Source organism: Haemorhous mexicanus, chromosome 27 (assembly GCF_027477595.1).
Source record: "Haemorhous mexicanus isolate bHaeMex1 chromosome 27, bHaeMex1.pri, whole genome shotgun sequence".
Taxonomy (NCBI): Eukaryota; Metazoa; Chordata; class Aves; order Passeriformes; family Fringillidae; genus Haemorhous; species Haemorhous mexicanus.
The window spans coordinates 5,478,256-5,499,401 of record NC_082367.1 but is presented as its reverse complement, the minus strand read 5'-3'; the positions used below and the strand labels follow the sequence as shown (position 1 = coordinate 5,499,401).

The 21,146-nt window shown below is 53.4% G+C and overlaps 2 protein-coding genes across 3 annotated transcripts; one reads left to right on the top strand and one right to left on the bottom strand.

Annotated features, from left to right (window-relative positions):
• Positions 1-750: 750 nt before the first annotated feature.
• Positions 751-4,847, top strand: PPIE (peptidylprolyl isomerase E). 2 transcript variants are annotated; one of them, XM_059868744.1, is made up of 10 exons: positions 751-829; positions 906-1,004; positions 1,620-1,663; positions 2,265-2,291; positions 2,472-2,553; positions 2,665-2,765; positions 2,846-2,969; positions 3,055-3,240; positions 4,279-4,421; positions 4,517-4,847. In XM_059868744.1, exons 1-10 carry the CDS (start codon positions 799-801, stop codon positions 4,583-4,585), a joined length of 906 nt encoding a protein of 301 aa, XP_059724727.1. In that variant the 5' UTR covers positions 751-798; the 3' UTR covers positions 4,586-4,847. The 2 variants fall into 2 exon arrangements, with proteins under 2 accessions (XP_059724727.1, XP_059724728.1); XM_059868745.1 differs by having other exon boundaries at positions 789-829; positions 4,274-4,421.
• A 1,393-nt stretch (positions 4,848-6,240) lies between these two features.
• Positions 6,241-20,703, bottom strand: LOC132338838 (bone morphogenetic protein 8A-like). The gene is made up of 7 exons (XM_059868743.1): positions 20,292-20,703; positions 13,478-13,670; positions 11,635-11,783; positions 10,897-11,091; positions 10,268-10,347; positions 9,862-9,972; positions 6,241-7,857 (listed from the first exon to the last, which is right to left on the bottom strand). Exons 1-7 carry the CDS (start codon positions 20,701-20,703, stop codon positions 7,708-7,710), a joined length of 1,290 nt encoding a protein of 429 aa, XP_059724726.1. The 3' UTR covers positions 6,241-7,707.
• Positions 20,704-21,146: the final 443 nt, after the last annotated feature.

Below are 21,146 nucleotides of genomic sequence, written 5' to 3'. Positions count from 1 at the left end.
GGATGGGGTGGAAGGAGTGTGCAGGTGTGAGAAATGCCAATCACTCATTTTTAAAAGTAATAAAATGGTTATAAAAATACCCATTAGAGTATTTTAGAGTAATACTAATAGAGTATTTTTAGAGTAAAAATAAATACAATTAGAGTAATAAAAATTTGGGACAATTAGAATTAGGACAATATGAGACAATAGAAACAAAGAGTTATGGACACTTTTTCTGGGCAGCATAAGCCTGAAAAAGGACCCACGTTAACAGAGGATTAACCCTTAAAAACGACAGCCTGTTGCCTATTCATCCATGATGCATAAATGCCATTCAAACACAGGATTCTGTCTGGGCAGTGTCAGCTTCTTCCTCTTCATCCTGTGTGCCTGTGCAAGGCAGGAAGAAGTTCTTTTCTCCTGGTAATGGGGCAATAAATTCTTTTTCTCTGAAAGATTCAGGTGTCCTGTAGCTTCTCTCTCACTGTGAGTCCTTTCTTTAGGAAAAAAACAATCCTACATGGCGTAGTTTCTATTTTAACATTGTGTTATAACCTAAAACCATCGTTACCACCCTACTTAAGAGAATTAGTGATCCTGTATTAACACAGCACATTTAATATTCATTTTAATCTTTGCAAAAGCCAATCATAAACTACACATTTTTCACCCAGGGATGCACAGGGGGCTCGGACGGGTTCTCTGTTCCAAGAGCCGAGCCGAGCCGAGCCGCTCCGTGCGGGCGGAGGGCGGAGCGCTGCCGCCGTTCCGGGGCGGGCCGGGCCGGGCCGAGCCGTTCCGGGGCACCGGGGCACGATGGCGGCCACCAAGCGGGTGCTGTACGTGGGTGAGTGGCCGGGCTGGGGGACCCCCGAGGGGTCGGGGCCGCCGGCGGTGCCCGGTGACCGCTGGCCGCCCCGCAGGCGGGCTGGCCGAGGAGGTGGACGAGAAGGTGCTGCACGCTGCCTTCATCCCCTTCGGAGACATCACCGACATCCAGATCCCGCTCGACTACGAGACCGGTGCGTGCCTGGGGGGCTGAAGCATCCCCGGCTGCGGGTTTGGGGTGCGACCCCCCGTGGGACCGGCCGGAGCATCCTCGGCTGCGGGTTTGGGGTGCGACCCCCCGTGGGACCGGCCGGAGCATCCCTGGATGCGGGTTTGGGGTGGGATCCCCCCATGGGACCGGCCGGAGCATCTCTGGATGCGGGTTTGGGCTGGGATCCCCCGTGGGACCGGCTGGAGCATCCCTGGATGCGGGTTTGGGGTGGGATCCCCCCATGGGACCAGCTGGAGCATCCCTGGATGCGGGTTTGGGGTGCCACCCCCCGTGGGACCGGCCGGAGCATCCCCGAGTGGGAGTTTGGGGTGCGATCCCCCGTGGGACCGGCCGGAGCCTCCCCGGGTGCGGGTTTGGGGTGGAGCATCCCCGGCTGCGGGTTTGGGATGGGATCCCCCCGTGGGACCGGCCGGAGCATCCCCGGGTGCAGATTTGGGGTGGGATCCCCCCCAGGGTGGGATCCCCCCCATGGGACCGGCCGGAGCCTCCCTGGGTGCGGGTTTGGGGTGAAACCCCCCGTGGGACCATCGTGTCCGTGCTGCCCCTGACCCGTCGTTTCCTCCCTCCCTCCCTCCAGAAAAGCACCGGGGATTCGCCTTTGTGGAGTTTGAGCTGGCAGAGGTGAGGAACCAGCAAGTGCTTGAGCCATTTGGGGTTTTTGCTCCCCTTGGGGTTTTTGCTCCCCTTGGGGTTTTGGGATGGATTCTCTTCCTGCTGGAGAAATCTGAAATTACCTGTGGGTTACCCACCATGACATTCAGATGTTGTTCTGCTCTTCCAAGTCCCCACTTTTCCCATTTTCTTTTGAATTCCCACTTTTCCTGTTTCCAACCCAAGTTGCTCCCCTGCCTCTGTCCCTGGCTGCCTTTCTTGGTTTCATGGACTGTCATATTTTTGTCCTCTGATCATCTGTCCTGGGCTTTGTACACAGATCTCTCCTCTCCCAAATGCTCGTGGCAGCAGTAAAACATCTTAAATACAAGGGGTTAGTGGGTTTTTGGTTTTTCCAAACCACATGGGGTTTGGAAGCCCCACGTGGATGGGGTTTGGATATGGCTTTTACAAAACCCATCAGTTCACACATCCCTGGGATAAATAAGGTTTAGGAAAACCTGGCAGTTGTCTTTATAGTGAGATGCTGGGACATGGCTATGCTGGACCTTGAGAATAAATGTTAATAATGATTTTATTTTGATTTTTCTTTTTTTTTTTTTTTTGGCAGGATGCAGCAGCAGCTATTGACAACATGGTATGGACCCTGCTCCCACTCCTGCTCCCTGTTCCTTGGGGATGTGTGGCTTTGCTGCCCTGGGTGCTGTGGGCTGCAGAGAGAGCAGAAGCTGTGTCCTCTGAGCTCTGCAGGGCTTTGGGGGGCACGGTGGTTTTATACCTTTTGGTGGGCTTTGCTGTGCTTTTTTCCCCTCTGCAGAACGAGTCTGAGCTCTTTGGCAGGACAATCAGAGTGAACCTGGCCAAACCCATGAGGATTAAGGAAGGATCATCCAGGCCTGGTGAGCTGGGGAACAGAACATCCCTGGGTGTGCTTGGAGCTCCGTGCATAAGCTGAGCTGTGGCCCTTTGGGTCAATTCCTGTGCTCTGACCTTTCCTTTTGTGGCCACAGTCTGGTCAGATGATGAGTGGCTGAAGAAGTTTTCAGGGAAGACTTTGGAGGAGAACAAGGAGGAGGGAGGAGAAGAGGCGCCCAAAGCAGAGGCACAGGAGGTAGGAAATACAACCAGAGGATGAGAAAGCAAAGCAGAGAAATGTCACCTCAACTTGCTTTTCTTTCTTTTCCTGCCCAGGACGAGCCTCCTGCCAAGAAATCCCGGGTGAACCCCCAGGTTTACATGGACATCAAGATTGGGAACAAGCCCGCGGGGCGGCTGCGGATCCTGCTGCGCTCCGACGTGGTGCCCATGACTGCAGGTGGGAGGGGGCTCAGCCTCCCCTCCTGGGGACCCCCAGGGGGGCACAGCTCTCACCTCCCTCCCCTCTGCCCCCCCACACACAGAGAATTTCCGCTGCCTCTGCACCCACGAGAAAGGATTTGGCTTCAAGGGCAGCAGCTTCCACCGCATCATCCCCCAGTTCATGTGCCAGGCCGGAGACTTCACCAACCACAACGGCACCGGCGGCAAATCCATCTACGGCAAGAAGTTTGATGATGAGAACTTCATCCTCAAGCACACAGGGCCAGGTAAAGCCATCTCCAGGAGAGAAAATGGCTCAGCATCACCTAGGGCTGTTTTAGCCACGTTAACAGCAGCAGCCCTGAATTATAATTATAATTATTACCATCTACATTGGCCAGATTTTTCTGCCGCATTCAGACCCTTGTGTCACAGACATATTTTGTGAGAAATCCTTTTGCCAGGATCTTTTCTCCTGAGGAGCTGAGAAGCTTCAGCTTCTCCATGTTTTGCTTCTTTGGAATGTGATTTGGAGAATTGTTTCCCCAGCATGTGAATTGTTTTTACTTGGTGACCAATGACAGCCACCTGTGTCAATGCTGTGAGCAGTCCCAAGATTTTATTATTCCTTTTCCTTGCCAGCCTTCTGATGAAATCCTTTCTTCTATTCTTTTAGTATAGTTTTAATATATCATTTTCTTTAATATATATCTTAAAATAATCAATCAGCCTTCTGAAACATGGGGTCAAGATTCTCATCTCTTCCCTCGTCCTGGGACCCCTGCAAACACCACCATAGATAGCAGCAGCCCTGAATTATAATTATAATATAATATCATATCATATCATAGCATAGCATAGCATAGCATATAATATCATATAATATATAATAATATAATAATATATAATAATATAATTATAATAATTATAATTATAATCATCTACATTGGTCAGATTTTTCTGCCACATTCAGACCCTTGTGTCTCACCAAATGCAACGTTCCCTCTCCATCCACTTTATCTGCAGAATTACATAAAGGAAGAACAATTTCAAAGCTGCTTTTCCTGCTTGATTTTAAACGAGCAGTGTCACAGCATGACTGTGAAAGGCAGGAGCAAACAAGCAGGTTTATCTCCATACAAACAGCTTTGCAGCTAGAAATAGCTGAGCATCTTTCAGACTTGCAAGTGTTTCTCAGCATAATTGATTTTCTGTAGTTTCTGTGGGTTTTGATACCCAGCAGCGTTCTGTGGCACATGGGGACGGGGCTGGGCTGCAGGAGCAGCTCCTGAGCTCAGCCCTGACTCTGCCCTCTCTGAGCCCAGGGATGGTGTCCATGGCAAACTCGGGCCCAAACACCAACGGCTCCCAGTTCTTCATCACCTGTGACAAGACAGACTGGCTGGACGGGAAGCACGTGGTGTTCGGGGAGGTGACGGAGGGCATGGACGTGGTGAGGGAGATCGAGGTGGGTGTGAGGGCAGGGGGATGCTGGGGGCAGAGCCCACTCCCTCCCTGCCCTGAGGATTCACTCCTGGGATTCCTGCTGCTCTGTTCTCCCAGGCTCAGGGCACCAAGGATGGGAAGCCAAAGCAGAAGGTGATCATCTCGGACTGCGGGGAGTGCGCCTGAGCTCCCTGCTCCGAGGGGCTGCACGGGGGAAGCCTGGCCTGCAGGGACAGGGAACCAGCAGGGATGGGGCACCCCGGGGACCCCCCAGCACCTCCCATCCTGCAGCTTCCATAGGAATTCCCCTACCAAGGGAGGAGGAGTTTTCCTCCCTGGGATAAATCCCTTCCCAGCCTGCGCCGCCCGAGCTGGGCTGGGCTGGTCCTGCTGCCGTGTTCTGGAAAAAATTTATGTTTGCTAAAAATAAAACTTAGTTTTGAAGATACTGAGGGCCTGGCTGCTGAATTGCCTCTGTGGGAGGCTGGTCTTTGAGCAAAGATGGTTTGGGGTTTTTTTGTATTTGCCCTCATCTTCATTAATCCTGTCCTGGCTCCAGGGGAGGGGACCTGTGCCAGGGAGAGCAGAGCAGAGCTGCCCCTCTCGTGTTTGCTGCACAGCAGCATCTCCTGGAGGTGTTTCTGGCTTTGTAGTGTCCTTTTCCAGCAGCAGAGGGAGGCAGGTCCCTGGCTGGTGTCTCTCCTGCTGGGAAGGCTGGTCCAGCTCCATCCCCATCCCCAAGGGAGGGCGTGAGCTGGAGAACACCAGGAACTGAGGGAGCCCTTTGGGTGATGAAGGAGGAGAAAACCCAGAGTGATGAGGCTGTAGGAAGGGATTTCCAGCCTCCAGGTTGCAGAGAGGGATAAACCACATGGATTTATAGTTCCTGTGGTGGGCAGCCCTGGCTTTGCACTTAAAGGTGACCAGGAAGTGATGGATGTTGGAGTTTCCTGTGAAATTATGGAAGGGGTGTTTGGTTCTGAGCTTGTGCAGGTATTGGCAGGAGGGATGATGCTGCTGAGGTGGAGAGGAGGAGCTGATGTTTGGAATTTGGGGATGTTTGGAAGTGCTTGTGCCACTGGGGGTTTGGGGTTTGCCCAGCCCAGCCCCTCACAAGTCATGGTGGTGTTTTTCTGTAAGGGTTGCTTCTTTTTGCCTGCTTTCCTGGTGGGGGCTGTGCATTGTCCTAAAACTGAGACAAGGTGAGATGCAAGGATCTGATTCCTGACAGCCAAACCAGCCCAGCTCTCCCCTTCCTTGCTCCCTTCTTTTTGTTTCAATCCCACATTTTAAAGGCAGCCCTTGCAGGCACCTTCAGCAAGACCTGAGAGTCCAGAGCCAGTGCCAGGCCTGGGTGTTCTCCCTGCAGGAGACACCAAATCCCCCAGAGCCAGGACTGCATCCCGAGCTGGATTTGTGTGGAATTAAACACCCAGACAAGCAAAACCTTTCCTTGGGAAGCTGGGCACCGACAGGGAGCAAATCTTCCTTATTTTCCTGGGGTTTTATTGGGATTTTTCCCTGACTGTGCCAGGTTCTTTCCTTGTTTATTGATGTAAGGTTCCCCAGGTATCCCAGCTGAGAAGCAGGACAGGCCTTTTCCTTTTAAAATCAGAGCAAATAAATAATTTAATTGTGCAAATAACCTGGGGAAGCTGCCTGGGACTGGTCACAGCCCAGCTGGGAGCCCAGCCTGACCTAAAACTCACATCAGGTCTCATTTTCAAGCAAATAAGTACAATTTTAGCCAATTCTGAGTCTTTTTTCATTGCAAAAGGCCCTCTGAACAGAGCCCTGTTGTGCTGTGACATTAAAAAACAAAGAGCAAGAGAAACTCCGTGTTTACTTTCCAAACTTTGCGTTTATTTTATAACAGTGCTGCAGCTCAATATGGATATTTTATTTTTTTTCCAGCTGGCTGAGTTTGGGTGAACTTTGGGTAAACAGGAGGGGGTTAGTCAGCCAGCTACTTAATTGGCTGATGATATTTTCATTAAGGGAATTAAAAGCACTTGGGTAGAGGTGGGTTAGTGGAGAAACACACAGCTAGAAACAGCTCAGAGCAAGCTGGTGCTGCCTCCCCACAAAAGTGCCTCCAGCACAGGGAAAACTCCTCAGACCAAACAGAATCAGCCAAAAATCCTCTTTCCTCTCTCTCTATATTTATATGTTTGTATGTATCTGTGTCTCATCAAGCAGGATAAGAAAAAGGAAGTTTTGTATTATTTACATCCACTTCTGGAAAGGGGTGGGAGGGGTTTTTTTTGGCTTTTATTATTAATTATTTATTATTATTATTATTATTAATGGATTTTGCTCTGATGCAGCCCACAAAGCTCCTCTTCCATGAGTGCAGCAGAAACCCAGGGACACATTGCTGTGGTGGGAATGGGAGGGGACACTCAGGGGTGGAATGGGACATCCAGGGATGGAATGGGACACTCAGGGATGGGATGGGACACTCAGGGATGGGGATGGGACACTCAGGGATGGGATGGGACACTCAGGAATGGGGATGGGACACTCAGGGATGGGATGGGACACTCAGGGATGAGATGGGACACTCAGGGATGGGATGGGACACTCAGGAATGGGGATGGGACACTCAGGGATGGCATGGGACACTAGGAGTGGGAATGGGACACTCAGGGATGGCATGGGACACTCAGGGATGGGATGGGACATCCAGGGGTGGGAATGGGACACTCAGGGATGGGATGGGACACTCAGGGATGAGATGGGACACTGAGGAGTGGGAATGGGACACTGAGGGATGGCATGGGACACTCAGGGATGGGATGGGACACTCAGGGATGGGATGGGACATGCAGGGGTGGGGATGGGACATCCAGGGATGGGGATGGACACTCAGGGATGGGATGGGACATTGAGGGATGGGGATGGGACATCCAGGGATCAGGATGGGACACTCAGGGATGGGATGGGACATCCAGGGGTGGGAATGGAACACTGAGGGACAGGAATGGGACACTCAGGGATGGGGATGGGACACTCAGGGATGGGGATGGGACACTCAGGGGCGGGAATGGGACACTGAGGGATGGAATGGGACATCCAGGGATGGGAATGAGATATCCGGGGGTGGGATGGGACACTCAGGAGTGGGGATGGGACATCCAGGAATGGGATGGGACACTCAGGGATGGGATGGGACATCCAGGGATGGGGATGGGACACTCAGGGATGGGAAGGGGACACTGAGGGACAGGAATGGGACATCCAGGGGTGTGAATGGGACACTCAGGAGAGGGAATGGGACACCCAGGGGTGGGGATGGGAGCTGTCCATCAGTGGCAGCCACAGGATTTCACCACCATGTTCCTGTGCTTTTTGAGGATGACGTTGTTGTTGCTGTCGTAGTAGAGGACAGAGGTGGCACTGAGCTTGGTGGGGGCACAGCACGCCTTGGGCACGGCCTCAGGCTTCATCAGGTGGACCTGGGGGATGGATGGAGCCCGTCAGTGCCAGCAAACGTGGCTCCAGGCAGCAACCCAACCAAAAAACCCTGAGTGAATGGGGGGATTATTTCCATCTTTTTGCAAAAATATTTATTCTAAACTCCAGGCAGTCCCTGCTGCGGTTTATGTTGGATCAGGGCTCATGGCACTGCGTGGGCCAGGCAGCCCCTTCATTAATTTGGGATTTCAGGGCCCTTTTTCTCACAAAAACAGGCAAATGACTAAAGAAAACCAGCGCAGCACGGGTCGGGCTCCGGTGTGGGCGGGGGGCGCTGGGTGTCGTTCCAACAGAGATTCTCCACCCCAAACTTAAACCCTAAAGTCCACAACACCTCTGTGAACAGGACCCCACTCTTGGATGGTTTTTCCCTGCTGGGGACACGTGTTATCCCGGCGTTTTCCTGCAGGGCCGGGGCTGGAGGAGGCCGGCAGGACGCGGGAGCCCTGGTGGCTGCCCCGACATGTGCGATTCATTTACAGCAGGGGCAGCCGAGCTCTCCCAGCTCGGAAGTCCGGTGTTTTTGCTGTCCAACCCTGCTATTTGCAGCTCAGCCTGGGGCTGGCACGGCTCCCCAGCCGCCTTTGCCCTGGCTCTTCCCAGAAGGGCCGGATCCAGGTGATTCACATCCTGCCCCAGCGGCTCCGTTTTGGGAACAGCGCTGGGTTTGGGGGTGATGGGTGGGTGTAGGGGGGGGGAAGAGCCCCTCCCTGGATGGTTCCCAGCCCCTGGAAGTTTTGTTCATGTCAAAATTAAACCCAGCCAGGCGACACCTTCAAAGGCTGGGCCGAGGGCTCGGCGCTCCCTGTAATTAACCGCGAGCACCGGAGCCGGGGTGGCTCTGCCATTGGGAAACCAAACACTCACAGGGCAGGAAATTCCAGAAATTAAAGCGCTGGCTGGGATGTGGGGTGGGTTTGGGAAAAAAACAAACCCAAGGCATTAAAGCTTTTCTTGCTGGGAATGTGCTGAGCCCAACGTTTGGGTGCTGGGGCTGTGGATAAACCCTCAGGAGCAGCTGGAGGGGAGGATGCAGGGATGACACTGGGACTTTTTTGGGGGGGCTCTGGTGTGCCCTGGGCTTGTCCCTGCTCCCCAGCTCGCTGCCAGGGGACAGGGATCATTAATCTGCCAGAAATCATCAGTTTTGCCCCAACTGCTGTGAAACTGGGGCGGGATGGTGTCAGGAAATCAAGAGGGAGCTCTGGGCTGACAAAATCCTGTCGCACCCTCCTGGCTGATGATGAAGGACAGAGCTTTGTGCCCTCACTCTGGGTCCCTCCACGAATGCCTTGAAATTCCATATTGGAACCTCCTGGGAGCCTGTGCTGGGGGCCAGCCTGTGAGCAGCCATCCAGATGTGTGAGCACCCAGCCAGATGGGCATTCACCCACCTAGATAGGTATGAACCTACCCAGATGTGCATTCACCCACCCAGATGTGCATTCACCCACCTAGATTGGTGTGAACCTACCCAGATGTGCATTCACCCACCCAGATGTGCATTCATACACCTAGATGTGCATGCACCCACCCAGATGTGCATTCACCCCCCCAGATGTGCATGCACCCACCCAGATGTGCATTCATACACCTAGATGGGCATGCACCCACCCAGATGTGCATGCACCCACCCAGATGTGCATTCACACACCCAGATGTGCATGCACCCCCCCAGATGTGCGTTCACCCCCCAGATGTGCATTCACCCCCCGATGTGCATGCACCCACCCAGATGTGCATGCACCCCCCCCAGATGTGCGTTCCCCCCCCCCCCAGATGTGCATGCACCCCCCCCAGATGTGCGTGCCCCCACCAATTCTTTATCCCAACCAGGAGCCCACCTGCACCCTCCCGCCCGAGCACCCTCTAACCCAGCCGTGCTCTGCCCAAAATCCCAGCTCTTCCTCAGGACCTGCCAGGCTCCGAGTGCTCCCCAGGACCCCGGCTGTCCCCCCAGGGCTGCCCTGGTGGGCTGCACTGACCAGGGACTGCAGGATGGCGTGGTTGGTGGCGTTCATGCAGGAGTCCAGTGGGAATGCACACTCCCCCTCGCAGTAGTAGGCTGAGTATCCCTGGGGAGCAATCACCCAGTCCTGCGAAAAAAACAAAAAAAAATGGGATTACATGGAGGGTTTCACCCTTCTGTGCCCCCTCATCTGTTCCCCACCTGCACAAACAGCTCAGCAAGGGTTTATTTTGGTTTTTGGGGTCAGCTGTGAGTTGTTTGGGGTCACCGGTGGGGTTTGGGGTTGTGGCAGTTCGTGTTTGCCTTCCCAGCTCCTGGGATGGTTTCATGGGCAGGAGAATCCAGCCTGGGAGGGAGCCCAGGGTGGGGGGATGGAATGATTGGGGGTTTTTTGTCATTTACTTCTCCCAGCAGACAAGTACCAGCCAGCCGAGGTCCTGGAAGCTGACGTAGAGCTCGTGGCGCCGGCAGACCTGCCGCCCATCCGTGGGGGGGACATCATCTGTGGGAAAAGGGGACGGGGATTTCAGCCCTGGAATTCCCCCTCCGAGGTGGGATTCAGCCCCTGGGACTGGGATTAGCCCAGGAGAGCCAAAGGAGAGGAGCCTTTGTTGCTGCACAAAGGGAAAAGCAGCTCCAGACTGGCCTGTGAATTGATATTCCAATATTGGGATGAAGGAACTCAGCCTTGGAAGGGCTAAACCCCAGCTTTGCTCACTTTGAGGGTTTCCCAAATTCAGGCCTTCCTGCTCCCCTCCTGCCTGAGCTTTCTGGAGCTGTGACACCTTCCCAGGGCTCCAAAGCCAAGGGCAATGAGGCAAAAATTCCAATATTCAGTAATCCTGACACGCTCACAAAACACCATTTCCTTGAGGGCATCCAACCCAAACCCTCTCTGCACCTTCCAAACTGCAAAACCCTCCAATCCTAAAACCTCAGAACTTTTTGCTCCATTTCCCTTGGGCCAAAAAAATTGGGATTTCAAAGTGCTGACAAGCAGAGCCTCGTGTTTTCCACAGGGTGATCCCTCCTCCTGCAGGAAACACCTTACCAAAAATTCCTGGGAGCTTGTTTGGGTGGGGGAGGTCGTTGGATTTCTTGGGCTGTCGCCTCCTCGGGGGTTTGGCTGCTCGTGTGACACGGGAGGGGCTGGGGCTGGCCCGGAAAAATGTCACCATGAAGGGCTGCTTGGAGCGGGGTCCCCGGCGCCCCAGGAGCCCAGCTGAGCCTGGATCCACGCTGTGCCCTGCAGGGACAGGACCATCTCTGGGGTTTGTCCTCGAAGAGAACTCGTTTGGTTAAAGCAGAGATTAAAAGTGCAGGGAATTTGCAGAGGGAGATGTGGTTTTGGCATGCCAAGGGGATGGAGCCTCCTGGTCCAGCATGAAATGGTCACACGGGGCTGTTCAGGGATGAAAAGGGATTTTCTCCTTCACCCCAAGGAATGGATGGGGCTGGATTCCTCCTCCCGTGGAAGAGGAGCTGCTCTTTGTGTGCCTTCCCACCTGGAAAAGGCTCTGCTGGAGCAGATTTAGTCCCGTGGGGAAAACAGGGTTAATCCTCTGCCACACACACGGAGGATCCCTCCAGGTAAGGAGTTCATTAACTATTAATGAGGTTAATTACAGTCCACCCATCAGAACCTGCAAACCCAGACTGCTGGCACCCGTCAGAGCTGGAAATTCTAAATTGCACTGAGATCACCCCCCCAGCACATCCACAGCACTGAGAGGACTCCAATTCCTGGGAATTTGTCCCCAAACTCTGCAGGGGGGTCGGGCAGGCTCACCATCATCTGTCTCCACGTAGAGCCGCAGCCCCAGGGTGTATTTCTGATCCACTGACCAGTGGCTGCTGGCAGCTGTGACATCAAACACCAGCCAGCCCTCTGTGCCAGCACGCAGGTCCTGCACATCCAGCAGGAACAGGTCAGATTCCCTGCAGGATCGGGGAAAGGAGCAGGTGAGTAACAGCACCCAAAGGGCTCCAGCAGGAGGGATAATGAATGGGAATGACTCCTGGGAGTTGTGCCTGGGCAGATCCCGGCTCTTGGGTGCTGGACACCACGGGGGTGTCCTGGGAAAGCTCCCTCCCTGCCCAGGTGGAGATGCCAGGGCGTGGCAGTGCCCTGGGGGAAGGTGTGGGAGCAGCCGGACACGGCGGTGCCGCTCTGGGTGGGGTGGGAAGGGAAAGCCTGGAGCTGGTCCCTGTACCTGCCTCCCTCTTCATCCCAATTCCCATCCCCATCGTCTTCATTTCCATCCCCATCACCCCATTCCCCTTTTCTTCAGCACCATTCCCATTGGCTTTATTTGCATTCCCATTCCCATCTTCATTCCTGTACCCACACTCATTCCCATCATCCTAATTTCCATTGCCATCCCCATCACCCCATTCCCAACCCCATTCCCCTCTTCTTCAGTTCCATTCTCATTCCCATCTTCATTCCTGTACCCACACCCATTCCCATCATCTTCCTCCCCATTCCCATCTTCATTCCTGTACCTATCCCCATCCCCATTAACCTTCTTTCCATTCCCAATCCCATTTTCTCCATTCCCTTACCCGTCCACATTTTCATTCCCATTCCCATGCCCATCATCCCCATCGCTGCATTCCCATCATCTTCATTCCTATCCCTGTTCCTTTCCCATCTCCTTCATTCCCACCTTCATCATCATCATTCCCATCCTCTTCACCCCATCCCCATTCCATTCCCATCTCCTTCATTCCCACCCCCACCATCTTCATCCTCACCCCATTCCCATCCTCTTCACTCCTATCCCTGTTTCCTTCTCATCTCCTTCACTCCCATTCCCATGACCTTCATCCTCACCCCATTCCCATCCTCTTCACTCCTATCCCTGTTTCCTTCCCATCTCCTTCACTCCCATTCCCATGACCTTCATCCTCACCCCATTCCCATCCTCTTCACCCCATCCCCATTCCCTTCCCATCTCCTTCACTCCCACAGCCTTTACCACTCCTTCACCTTCATCCTCACCCCCATTCCCATCATCTTCACTGCTATCCCTGTTCCCTTCCCATCTCCTTCACTCCCACACCCATGACCTTCCTCCTCACCCCCATTCCCATCATCTTCACTCCTATCCCCATTCCCTTCCCATCTCCTTCATCCCCACACCTTTTCCCACCCCTTCCCCCTCATCCTCACCCCCATTCCCATCCTCTTCATTCCTATCTCCATTCCCTTCCCTTCTCCTTCATCCTCACACCTTTTCCCACCCCCTTCACCCTCATCATCACCCCCATTCCCATCATCTTCACTCCTGTCCCCATTCCCTTCCCATCTCCTTCATTCCCACCCCCACCATCTTCATCCTCACCCCCATTCCCAACCTCTTCACTCCATCCCCATTCCCTTCCCATCTCCTTCACTCCCACACCTTTTCCCACCCCCTTCACCTTCATCCTCACCCCCATTCCCATCATCTTCATTCCCTTCCCATCTCCTTCATTCCCACCTTCGTCCTCACCCCCATCCCCATCCTCTTCACCCACCCCCATTTTCTCCACGCCATCCCCACTCCCCCACCTCCATCCCCACTCCCACCACCCCCGATCCTCTCCCCACCCCCTTTGCTGCCCCCCAGCCTTTCCCAGCCCCTGACCTGTTGGAATGCTGCCCAGCCACCTCGTAGATGCTGACGTGCAGGCTGCTGTTGCCGTGCCTGCCCACAGCCCGCGATTTGTAGATGCGGAACTCGGCGGCCGTCACGGCCTCTCCCGCCGGCACCTGGGTCAGGTCGAACCTGAACTCCTTCCAGTAGGGCTTGGGTGACAGCAGGTCCCGGTCCTGCTCCACTGAGGAGCAAAAAAAAAAGGGCTCAGGGATGGCTGAGCCAAGGCTGGAACATCCCCACTGAGCCCCACCGAGTGGATTTTGGGGATAAACTCGCTGGTTCTGGGCTGCTCGCCCTTGGTTGGAAGTTCTCATCTCCTGGGGGTTTGGATGTGGGTCATCCCTCCCCTAGTTCTGCAATTTATTTTGCTGTAAACCCACCAGCTTCCCCTCCCGGCCCTCTTCCTTTATTAGTGACTAAAATTAAAATAAAATAAAAAACACAAACGCTGGCTATGGGAGGAGCACAGAGAATGTGCCGGGCTTTGGGGGCTGCTTCATCAAAAGGTGAAAAACACACTCAAAATTTTGAGGTTTTGGGGCTCAGCAGAACCCTCTGGAGCAGGAATTGAGGTTTTCCAGATTTTCTTGCAGCAGACAAACCCAGGGCTCATCAGGGCCGTCACTGGGTATCACAGGTCCACAAGTAAAGATGTGAACACAAGCAAAAATCGAGCCACAAATAAAAATATTTATCCTGTGTGTTTTTGGGGAGCTGGGGGGGATCATCAGGTCACTGCTCTGTAAAAAAAAACACTCCCTTTTTCCTGAAAACACCTCATTTCTCCATCACACTGGGACAGGAAAAATCTGATTTTATGTTGTTTGTCCATAAAGAATAAACCTTCCTTTCTCCATGGTAATGCAGCCCCCACAGTTTTGGTGATGTGCAATTATTTACTTGAAATTGTTCTTTAAAAATACCCCAATCTTCCTGGTCTGAGTATAATTAAAGTTTATGATTAAATATGATTCAATGTGACTAAAGCTTCTCCTGCTTCGGGCACAAAAACAATGTAACCTGGTGCTTACTTTTAAAATAAAACCAAATAATTAAATAAATAAAATTTAAACATTTAAAATGCATTTTTTAACCAATTCCAGGGGGGGAATATTCCAAATTTAAGCCACTATAAGCTTGCCATTCCCATATATATTTTTATATATATATAAAATTTATGATTAAATATGATTCAATGTGACTAAAGCTTCTCCTGCTTCAGGCAGAAGAACAACATAACCTGGCACTTACATTCAAAACTAAATTAAATAATTAACTAAATCAAAAATAAACATTTAAAATGCATTTTTTAACCAATTCCAGGAGGGAAATATTCCAAATTTAATCCACCATAAGCTTGCCATATTTATATTTATATTTATATTTATATTTATATTTATATTTATATTTATATTTATATTTATATTTATAGTTATAGTTATAGTTATAGTTATAGTTATAGTTATAGTTATAGTTATAGTTATATTATTAATATTTATATTTATACTTATACTTATACTTATATTTATATTTATATTTATATTTATAGGTACAGGTATAGGTATAGTTATAGTTATAGTTATAGTTAGTTATAGTTATATTTGCATTTATATTTATAGATAATTTTGTATTTGTATTTATATTTATATTATATTAATAACTATATTTATATCTATATTTATATTTATAGTTATAGTTATATAAAATTTTGTATTTATATTTGTATTTATATTTGTATTTATAGACAATTTTGTATTTATAATTATATTTATAACTATATTTATATTTATAGTTATAGTTATAGATAATTTTGTATTTATATTTGTATTTGTATTTATATCTATATCTATATCTATATCTATATTTATAGTCAATTTTGTATTTATATTTATATTTATATTATATTAATAACTATATTTATAGTTATAGTTATAGTTATATATAATTTTGTATTTGTATTTGTATTTGTATTTGTATTTATATTTATATTTATAGACAATTTTGTATTTATATTTATTTTTTATTATATTAATAACTATATTTATATTTATATAAATTTGTATTTATATTTATATTTATTATATTTATATTTATATATGAAGTTTATGATTGAATCACATTTAATGTGACCAAAGCTTCTCCGGCTTAGGACGCAAACATAAACCTGACGCTTACTTTTAAAACTTAAACTAAATCAAACCCAAACATTTGAAATGCATTTTTTAACCAATTCCAGAGGGGAAATATCCCAAATTTAATCCCCCATGACCTTGCCATCCCCATTTACACAGCGCATCCCTCCAAACCCAACCCCGAGATTTTACTTAAGTACCCACAAAGTTTTTTTCCTTCTTCTTTTTATTTTTTCCTCTTTTTTTTTTGCCCCTTTTTCTGTGTGTGTTTTTTTTGTTGTTTTGTTTTTAAGTCCCACACTCCCTGCAGCTCCCGGCCTCACCACAAGCTGGGTTATAAAAAGAGCCGGGGCCGGGCGGGCAGGGCGGATGCGGAGAGCGCTTCCTGCCCCGGCGGGGCGGCTGCCAGCTGGGCAGGAGGATGCTCCGGGCACCTGGCCCGACCCCTGCCCCCCTCGGGGGGCACACCGAGCCCCCAGACCCTCTGCAGTCCCTCTTTTCCATTCCTTCCACCGTCCCATCCTGGGGGGGTTTATTCTCCTGGGGTTTTGGTCCTTCAGCTCCCCCCAAACGCGAGCAGAGGAGTCACCTCTGGTTTTTAGCACTGCGAGTGTCCCACGTCACTCCAGGGGTCCCCTTGGCTGTTCTGGGTCACTTGGGTGACCCCTCTGCTCCAAAAGCTTTGGCTGCAGCTGCACCCTCACCCAGGGATGGGCAGAGGGATTTTTTTTGTCACAGAGACCCCACACCAGATTTAAAAAGGCCAAAAAGGTGATTTTTGTCCCTAGAGAAGAGTGAAAGCCTCTGCTGAAATTTTTTTAAAGGAAGAATTCCTGTTGTCGTGGAGGTGATGGAGGTGAAAGCAGAGGAGGGGGTTTGGTGGGAAGGGAGCCCAGGGACACCTTGGCAGCAGGAGAAATGCAAAAAGGGCTGCAATTAGCTGAGCTCCTTGATGAACCAAATCAGCTGGATCCGTTTGGGATGAAATCCTGGGAGGAATCCCTGAATTCTCTGCTGCTCCAGGGAGGAAAAACGGGAACCCCTTTGGAGGGGGAGGAGTGAGGGAGAAGCTTCCCCTTCTGGTGCACAAACAGCAGCTTGGAGCACCACAAACGGGAGTTTGGAGGTTTTGGGGAGGGCTCAACATCCCCCTGTTGGCTGCTAAACCCAAAATGGTTGGGAGAGGAGAGCCCTGCAGCCCCCCCGAGCACCCAGCAGGGCTGTGGGTGCTCAGATGCAGCTGGGGGTGCTCTGGAGGTGCCCCCCCGGGTGGTTTGGGGAGCCCAGGGTGCCTGGGAAGCTGCCCCTGCTCCGGGTTGACTCAGCCACACCACCAACCCTCAATTATCTGTGGGTGGATTATCCGGATTGCAGAGGAGAGGCACGAAAAAAGCCCAACCCAAGAGCTTTGCTCTCCTTTCCCCCTCCTTTGGCATCATCCCCAGGAGCTGCTGCACCTTCCCCCAAAACTGAGAGCCCCTCTGTGCTCCCATCACCCCCCAAAAATAATATAAAAATGATTATAAAGCAATATAAGCAGCCTTGGGGCTGTTCCCCTGGCAGGGGATGCCCAGCTCCATCTCAGCTGAGCCTCCTGGTGTCTCCCAGTCCCTGAGCATTCCCAGATCTCTTCCCAGATCCCACCCTTCCTCCTGCTCCCCAGGTTATTCTTAGCTGCACGTTTTTCCTTCTATAAACTCCTACCAACTGGGCATCAGGGGTAATTACCGGGCCTGGCTGCTCCCCGTGGGTCCCCACGATCATTTCAGACACCAAATTAAAAGGAAATGCCAGGATATTCAACCACATCAAGTGCTCTGCAGCCTAAAATAGGTTTCAAGGAGATGCAGGGAAGATGCTGTCCTTTCCTAGCAAGCAGGGAAAAAAATAAGCTCTGGAGGTTTTCTGAGGTGGGGAGGGATTTAGGAGTTATCCCAGCACACCCAGACTCCCAGTTTGCTCCCTCCATCCTCCTGGGAGCTGCAGCACACAGAGCTCAGCTCTGGACACCCCCAGCCCAGCTGGGACACGGCCCTGGCCCCTGCCCTGCACACACCCAGCAGGAGCACCCTGTCCCAGGTGGATCCCAGGATTTCTTTGGGAAGCTTTTCCCATTAAATCACACAGAGAGGGTCCATGGAGAGCACTGACACCCTGGCAGAGGCTGCCCTGGGGTGGGTGCCCAGGAGAGGAGGCTCAAATGGCTGCAAAATGAAGCCAGGGCTGGGGAAATCCTGAGCCAGCTGCTGACAGCAGCTGGATTTCAGTGGTAATGGTGTGGGGCGAGGGCAGTGGGTGATGAACTTCCAGTCTGGAGTGGAGCAGCACTTCCCAGCTCCTAAAATTCCATGAAAGAGCTGCCCTGAGCTCCCACCCCACACTCAGGGTGCCCTGAGGTGCCCGGGGTGCTGTGGCTGGTTTTGCCAGGGTGTCCTGGGTTCCTCTCCAGTGCTCCCTGGATTTTCCAGGAAGATGTTTGGCTGTGGGCACATCTTCAGCTGAAACAGCCACGGGGAATCACAGACTGCTTCGGGTTGGAAGGAACCTTAAAGATCATCGAATTCCACCCCCTTGCCATGGGACACCTCCCAATAAACCAGGAGCCAGCAGGGAGAGGGGGATGTGTGTGCTGTGGTGCCCTGGGGGGCTCGGGAATGCTGTCAGCCCTCACCCCCTTCCCATTCCACATCTCCCTGCTCCACAATTACACCCTGCCCGTATCCATGACTCACAGCTGAGGAGAAATCCCAAAGCCCATCCTCACCCCGGGCTTAAAAACCCCCAAAAATCCCCCCAAAACCCAGCCGGGCTGCTGCAGGAGGGGCACAGAAACGGCACAGACCGGGCCTCATCCCCGCTCCGGGAGGAGCAGCAGGGGTGGGATGGGCGGATCCAGCATCCCCAAAGGCAGCTGGGGCTGCCCCTGTCCCCAGCCTGGGCCGTGCTGGTGCTCCGGGGGTTTTTGGCACTCCCCCTTCCCAGGAACGAGGAGTGCCTCGGGAGCTGCGCTCCAGCCCGGCTCACACAGGTCCAAAGAGGTCCAGGAGCCCAATGGGGCACAGACTTTACCCCATTTGCATGTCCCATCAGGATAATTGTGCAGCTCATTATGTATGCAAATGAGAGCTGGCCTTCTCCCACAAAAAAACCTCCTTATTTAATTAACATGAAGGGGCTGGGGAAGCCGCAGAAATCAAAGCCATTCAAATGGAAGGCTGGAGCTCCCCAACTCTCCTGGCTGCTCCAGGGGCACTGGGAAGGGGAGCAGTGCCCTGTGCCAGCAGTGACCCCTCCCAAAGGCTCCCCTGAGCATCCCACCCCGCTTGCCATCAAACCTGCCCATTTTAGAGCCCTTTTTGGTGCTCGGGTGTTGTCCCAAGTGCTGAGGGGATTTGGTGCTTCAGTTTTTGTCTCCATCGCCCTCGGCTTTCCCAGGATGCTGAACTCCACTCCGGATTCTGGAGGGGAGCTGGGTGCCTGCACCTGTGGGCACCCCAAGCACCTGGGTCTGTGCCAGGGAGACTCCTCACACCCACACACGGTACAGGGATGTAGGAACGAGCGGGACACACCTCCACAGCCCCTCCCTCGCTTAAACCTCCTCCCAAGGCTGAGATCCCCCTCCCTGCCTCCAATCTCCGAGGAGGTGTTCTCCCCATCCTCAGAGGTTGGGGGGGATTTTGTGCTCGGGGCACCCGAACACCCCTCAAAACAGCGAGTAGGGGCAGGGAAAAGCTCCATATCCGAGCTGCTGGTCTGCAAATCCCGCTGGGCTCAGGCCACCCCAGTGCCTGCCCTGGGAGAGGATCCACCCCATCCCGGGTGTTTGTGGCCCCGCTGAGCTGGGATCAGCTCTGCCTCTGCTCCAGCCTGGAAATCCGAGGGATGCTGGAGCCTGGAAACCAGCTGGACGGGATTCCGGCAGTAATCAGCAGCCTGGAGGGTTTTATTGGGAGCCGTGATTCGGTGTCCCATCGCGGGTTACCCTGCTGCTGGCACCAGAGCCGCTGTCCCGCCTGTCCTGAGCTCCGTTCTCTGCCCACCTTGCGCCCGCTGAAGCGGGGAGAGCGGGCTGGACGAGCCTCCCTCAGCTCCTTCTTGCTGCAGGACATTCCCCTTCTCCATTTCTCCCTTTTAAATGGATTTGGGATTCATCCTGGCCGCTTTCACCCCGCCACCGTGTCCCTCACCGCCACCGTGTCCCTCACCGCCACCGTGTCCCTCACCGCCGCTCCCCCCGTCACTGAGCTCAGCTTTGGGTAAAAAAGTTCATTGTTTGAACAAGGGCTGAGAAACCACCCCGAGGGATGCTCGGAGCTGCCGGTACCACGGTCACGGACCAGGAGTTGGGGTCGGGGTCAGCTCAGCCCGGTGCGCCCGTCGCGCCGGGGCTGTCCCTCGGTGTCCCCTCGGTGCCCTCTCGGCTCCGCCGCCGCCTCCTCGCCGGTCCTGCCCGTCCCCTCCTGCCTGCTTCGGTCCCCCCCGGTCCCTCCGTGCGCCCCGGTCCTGCCTAAACCATCGGGATCATCCCGGTGTGTTCCGATCGTCCCGGCCAAAGCCGCCGGGATCCTGCCCGCACATCCCGGTACCCCCGGTGCGCTCCGGTCCTCCCGGTGCCCCGCACATCCCGGTGCCCCCCGCTCCTCCCGGTGCCCCGCAGCGCTTCTCACCCATATTAACGAGGCTGACCACGGTGTCTGCGCGGCTCACGACGCTGCCGGGCGGGGGGCTCTGCGTGCTGAGCCCGGTGAGTACCGGGCGCGACACCGCCGCTTCCTCACCCTCCTCCTCCTCCTCTCCGGCCACGGCGTGGTACAGATCGAGCATGAAGAGCGGCGCGGCGGCGGCGGGGGCGCGGCCGGGGGCGCGGGGCCGGGGCCGGCCGGGCAGCCCCAGCACGGCCAGGATCTCCCGCTGCACGTCCCGCCGCTCGCCGCCGCTCAGCCGCCGCTGCGGGACCCCGGCGGCGTGGAGCCGGCGGCGGAGGACGCTGCCGCTGCCCAGCTGGCACAGCACGGCCGCCACCCAGAGCAGCGCCACGGCCCCACGCCTCCCCCCGCCCGCCCCGCGCCCCGGCCCCATGGCACCGCCGGGACCCCCCGCCCGCCCGGTGCGGTGCGGCCCCGGGCACCGGCACGGCCCCGGCTCCGGCTCCGGTCCGCCCCGGCGGGGCGAGGGAAAGGGACGGTCCCTCCAGCGGCACCGCCCCGGCCCTGCCCGCCCGGTGGCTCCGGGGCACGGGGAGCATCGCTGGGCATGAGAAGCGGCAGGAACTCAAAGCCGTGGAGACGCAAATTCATGGGAACCCATCCCTGGGATTGCTTATCCTGGTGGGCACCCAAAGCCCTGGTTTCCCACCCTCACTAATACCCAAAACCATGGGCATCCATCCCTAGGGATGCTCCTGCTCGTGGGGGCATAAACACGTGGAAATCCATTCCTAGGGATGCTCACCCCATGGGCACCCACCTCTAAGGAGGCTCCCCCTTGTAGGCAACCAAAGCCAGGGGCACCCACCCTCACTG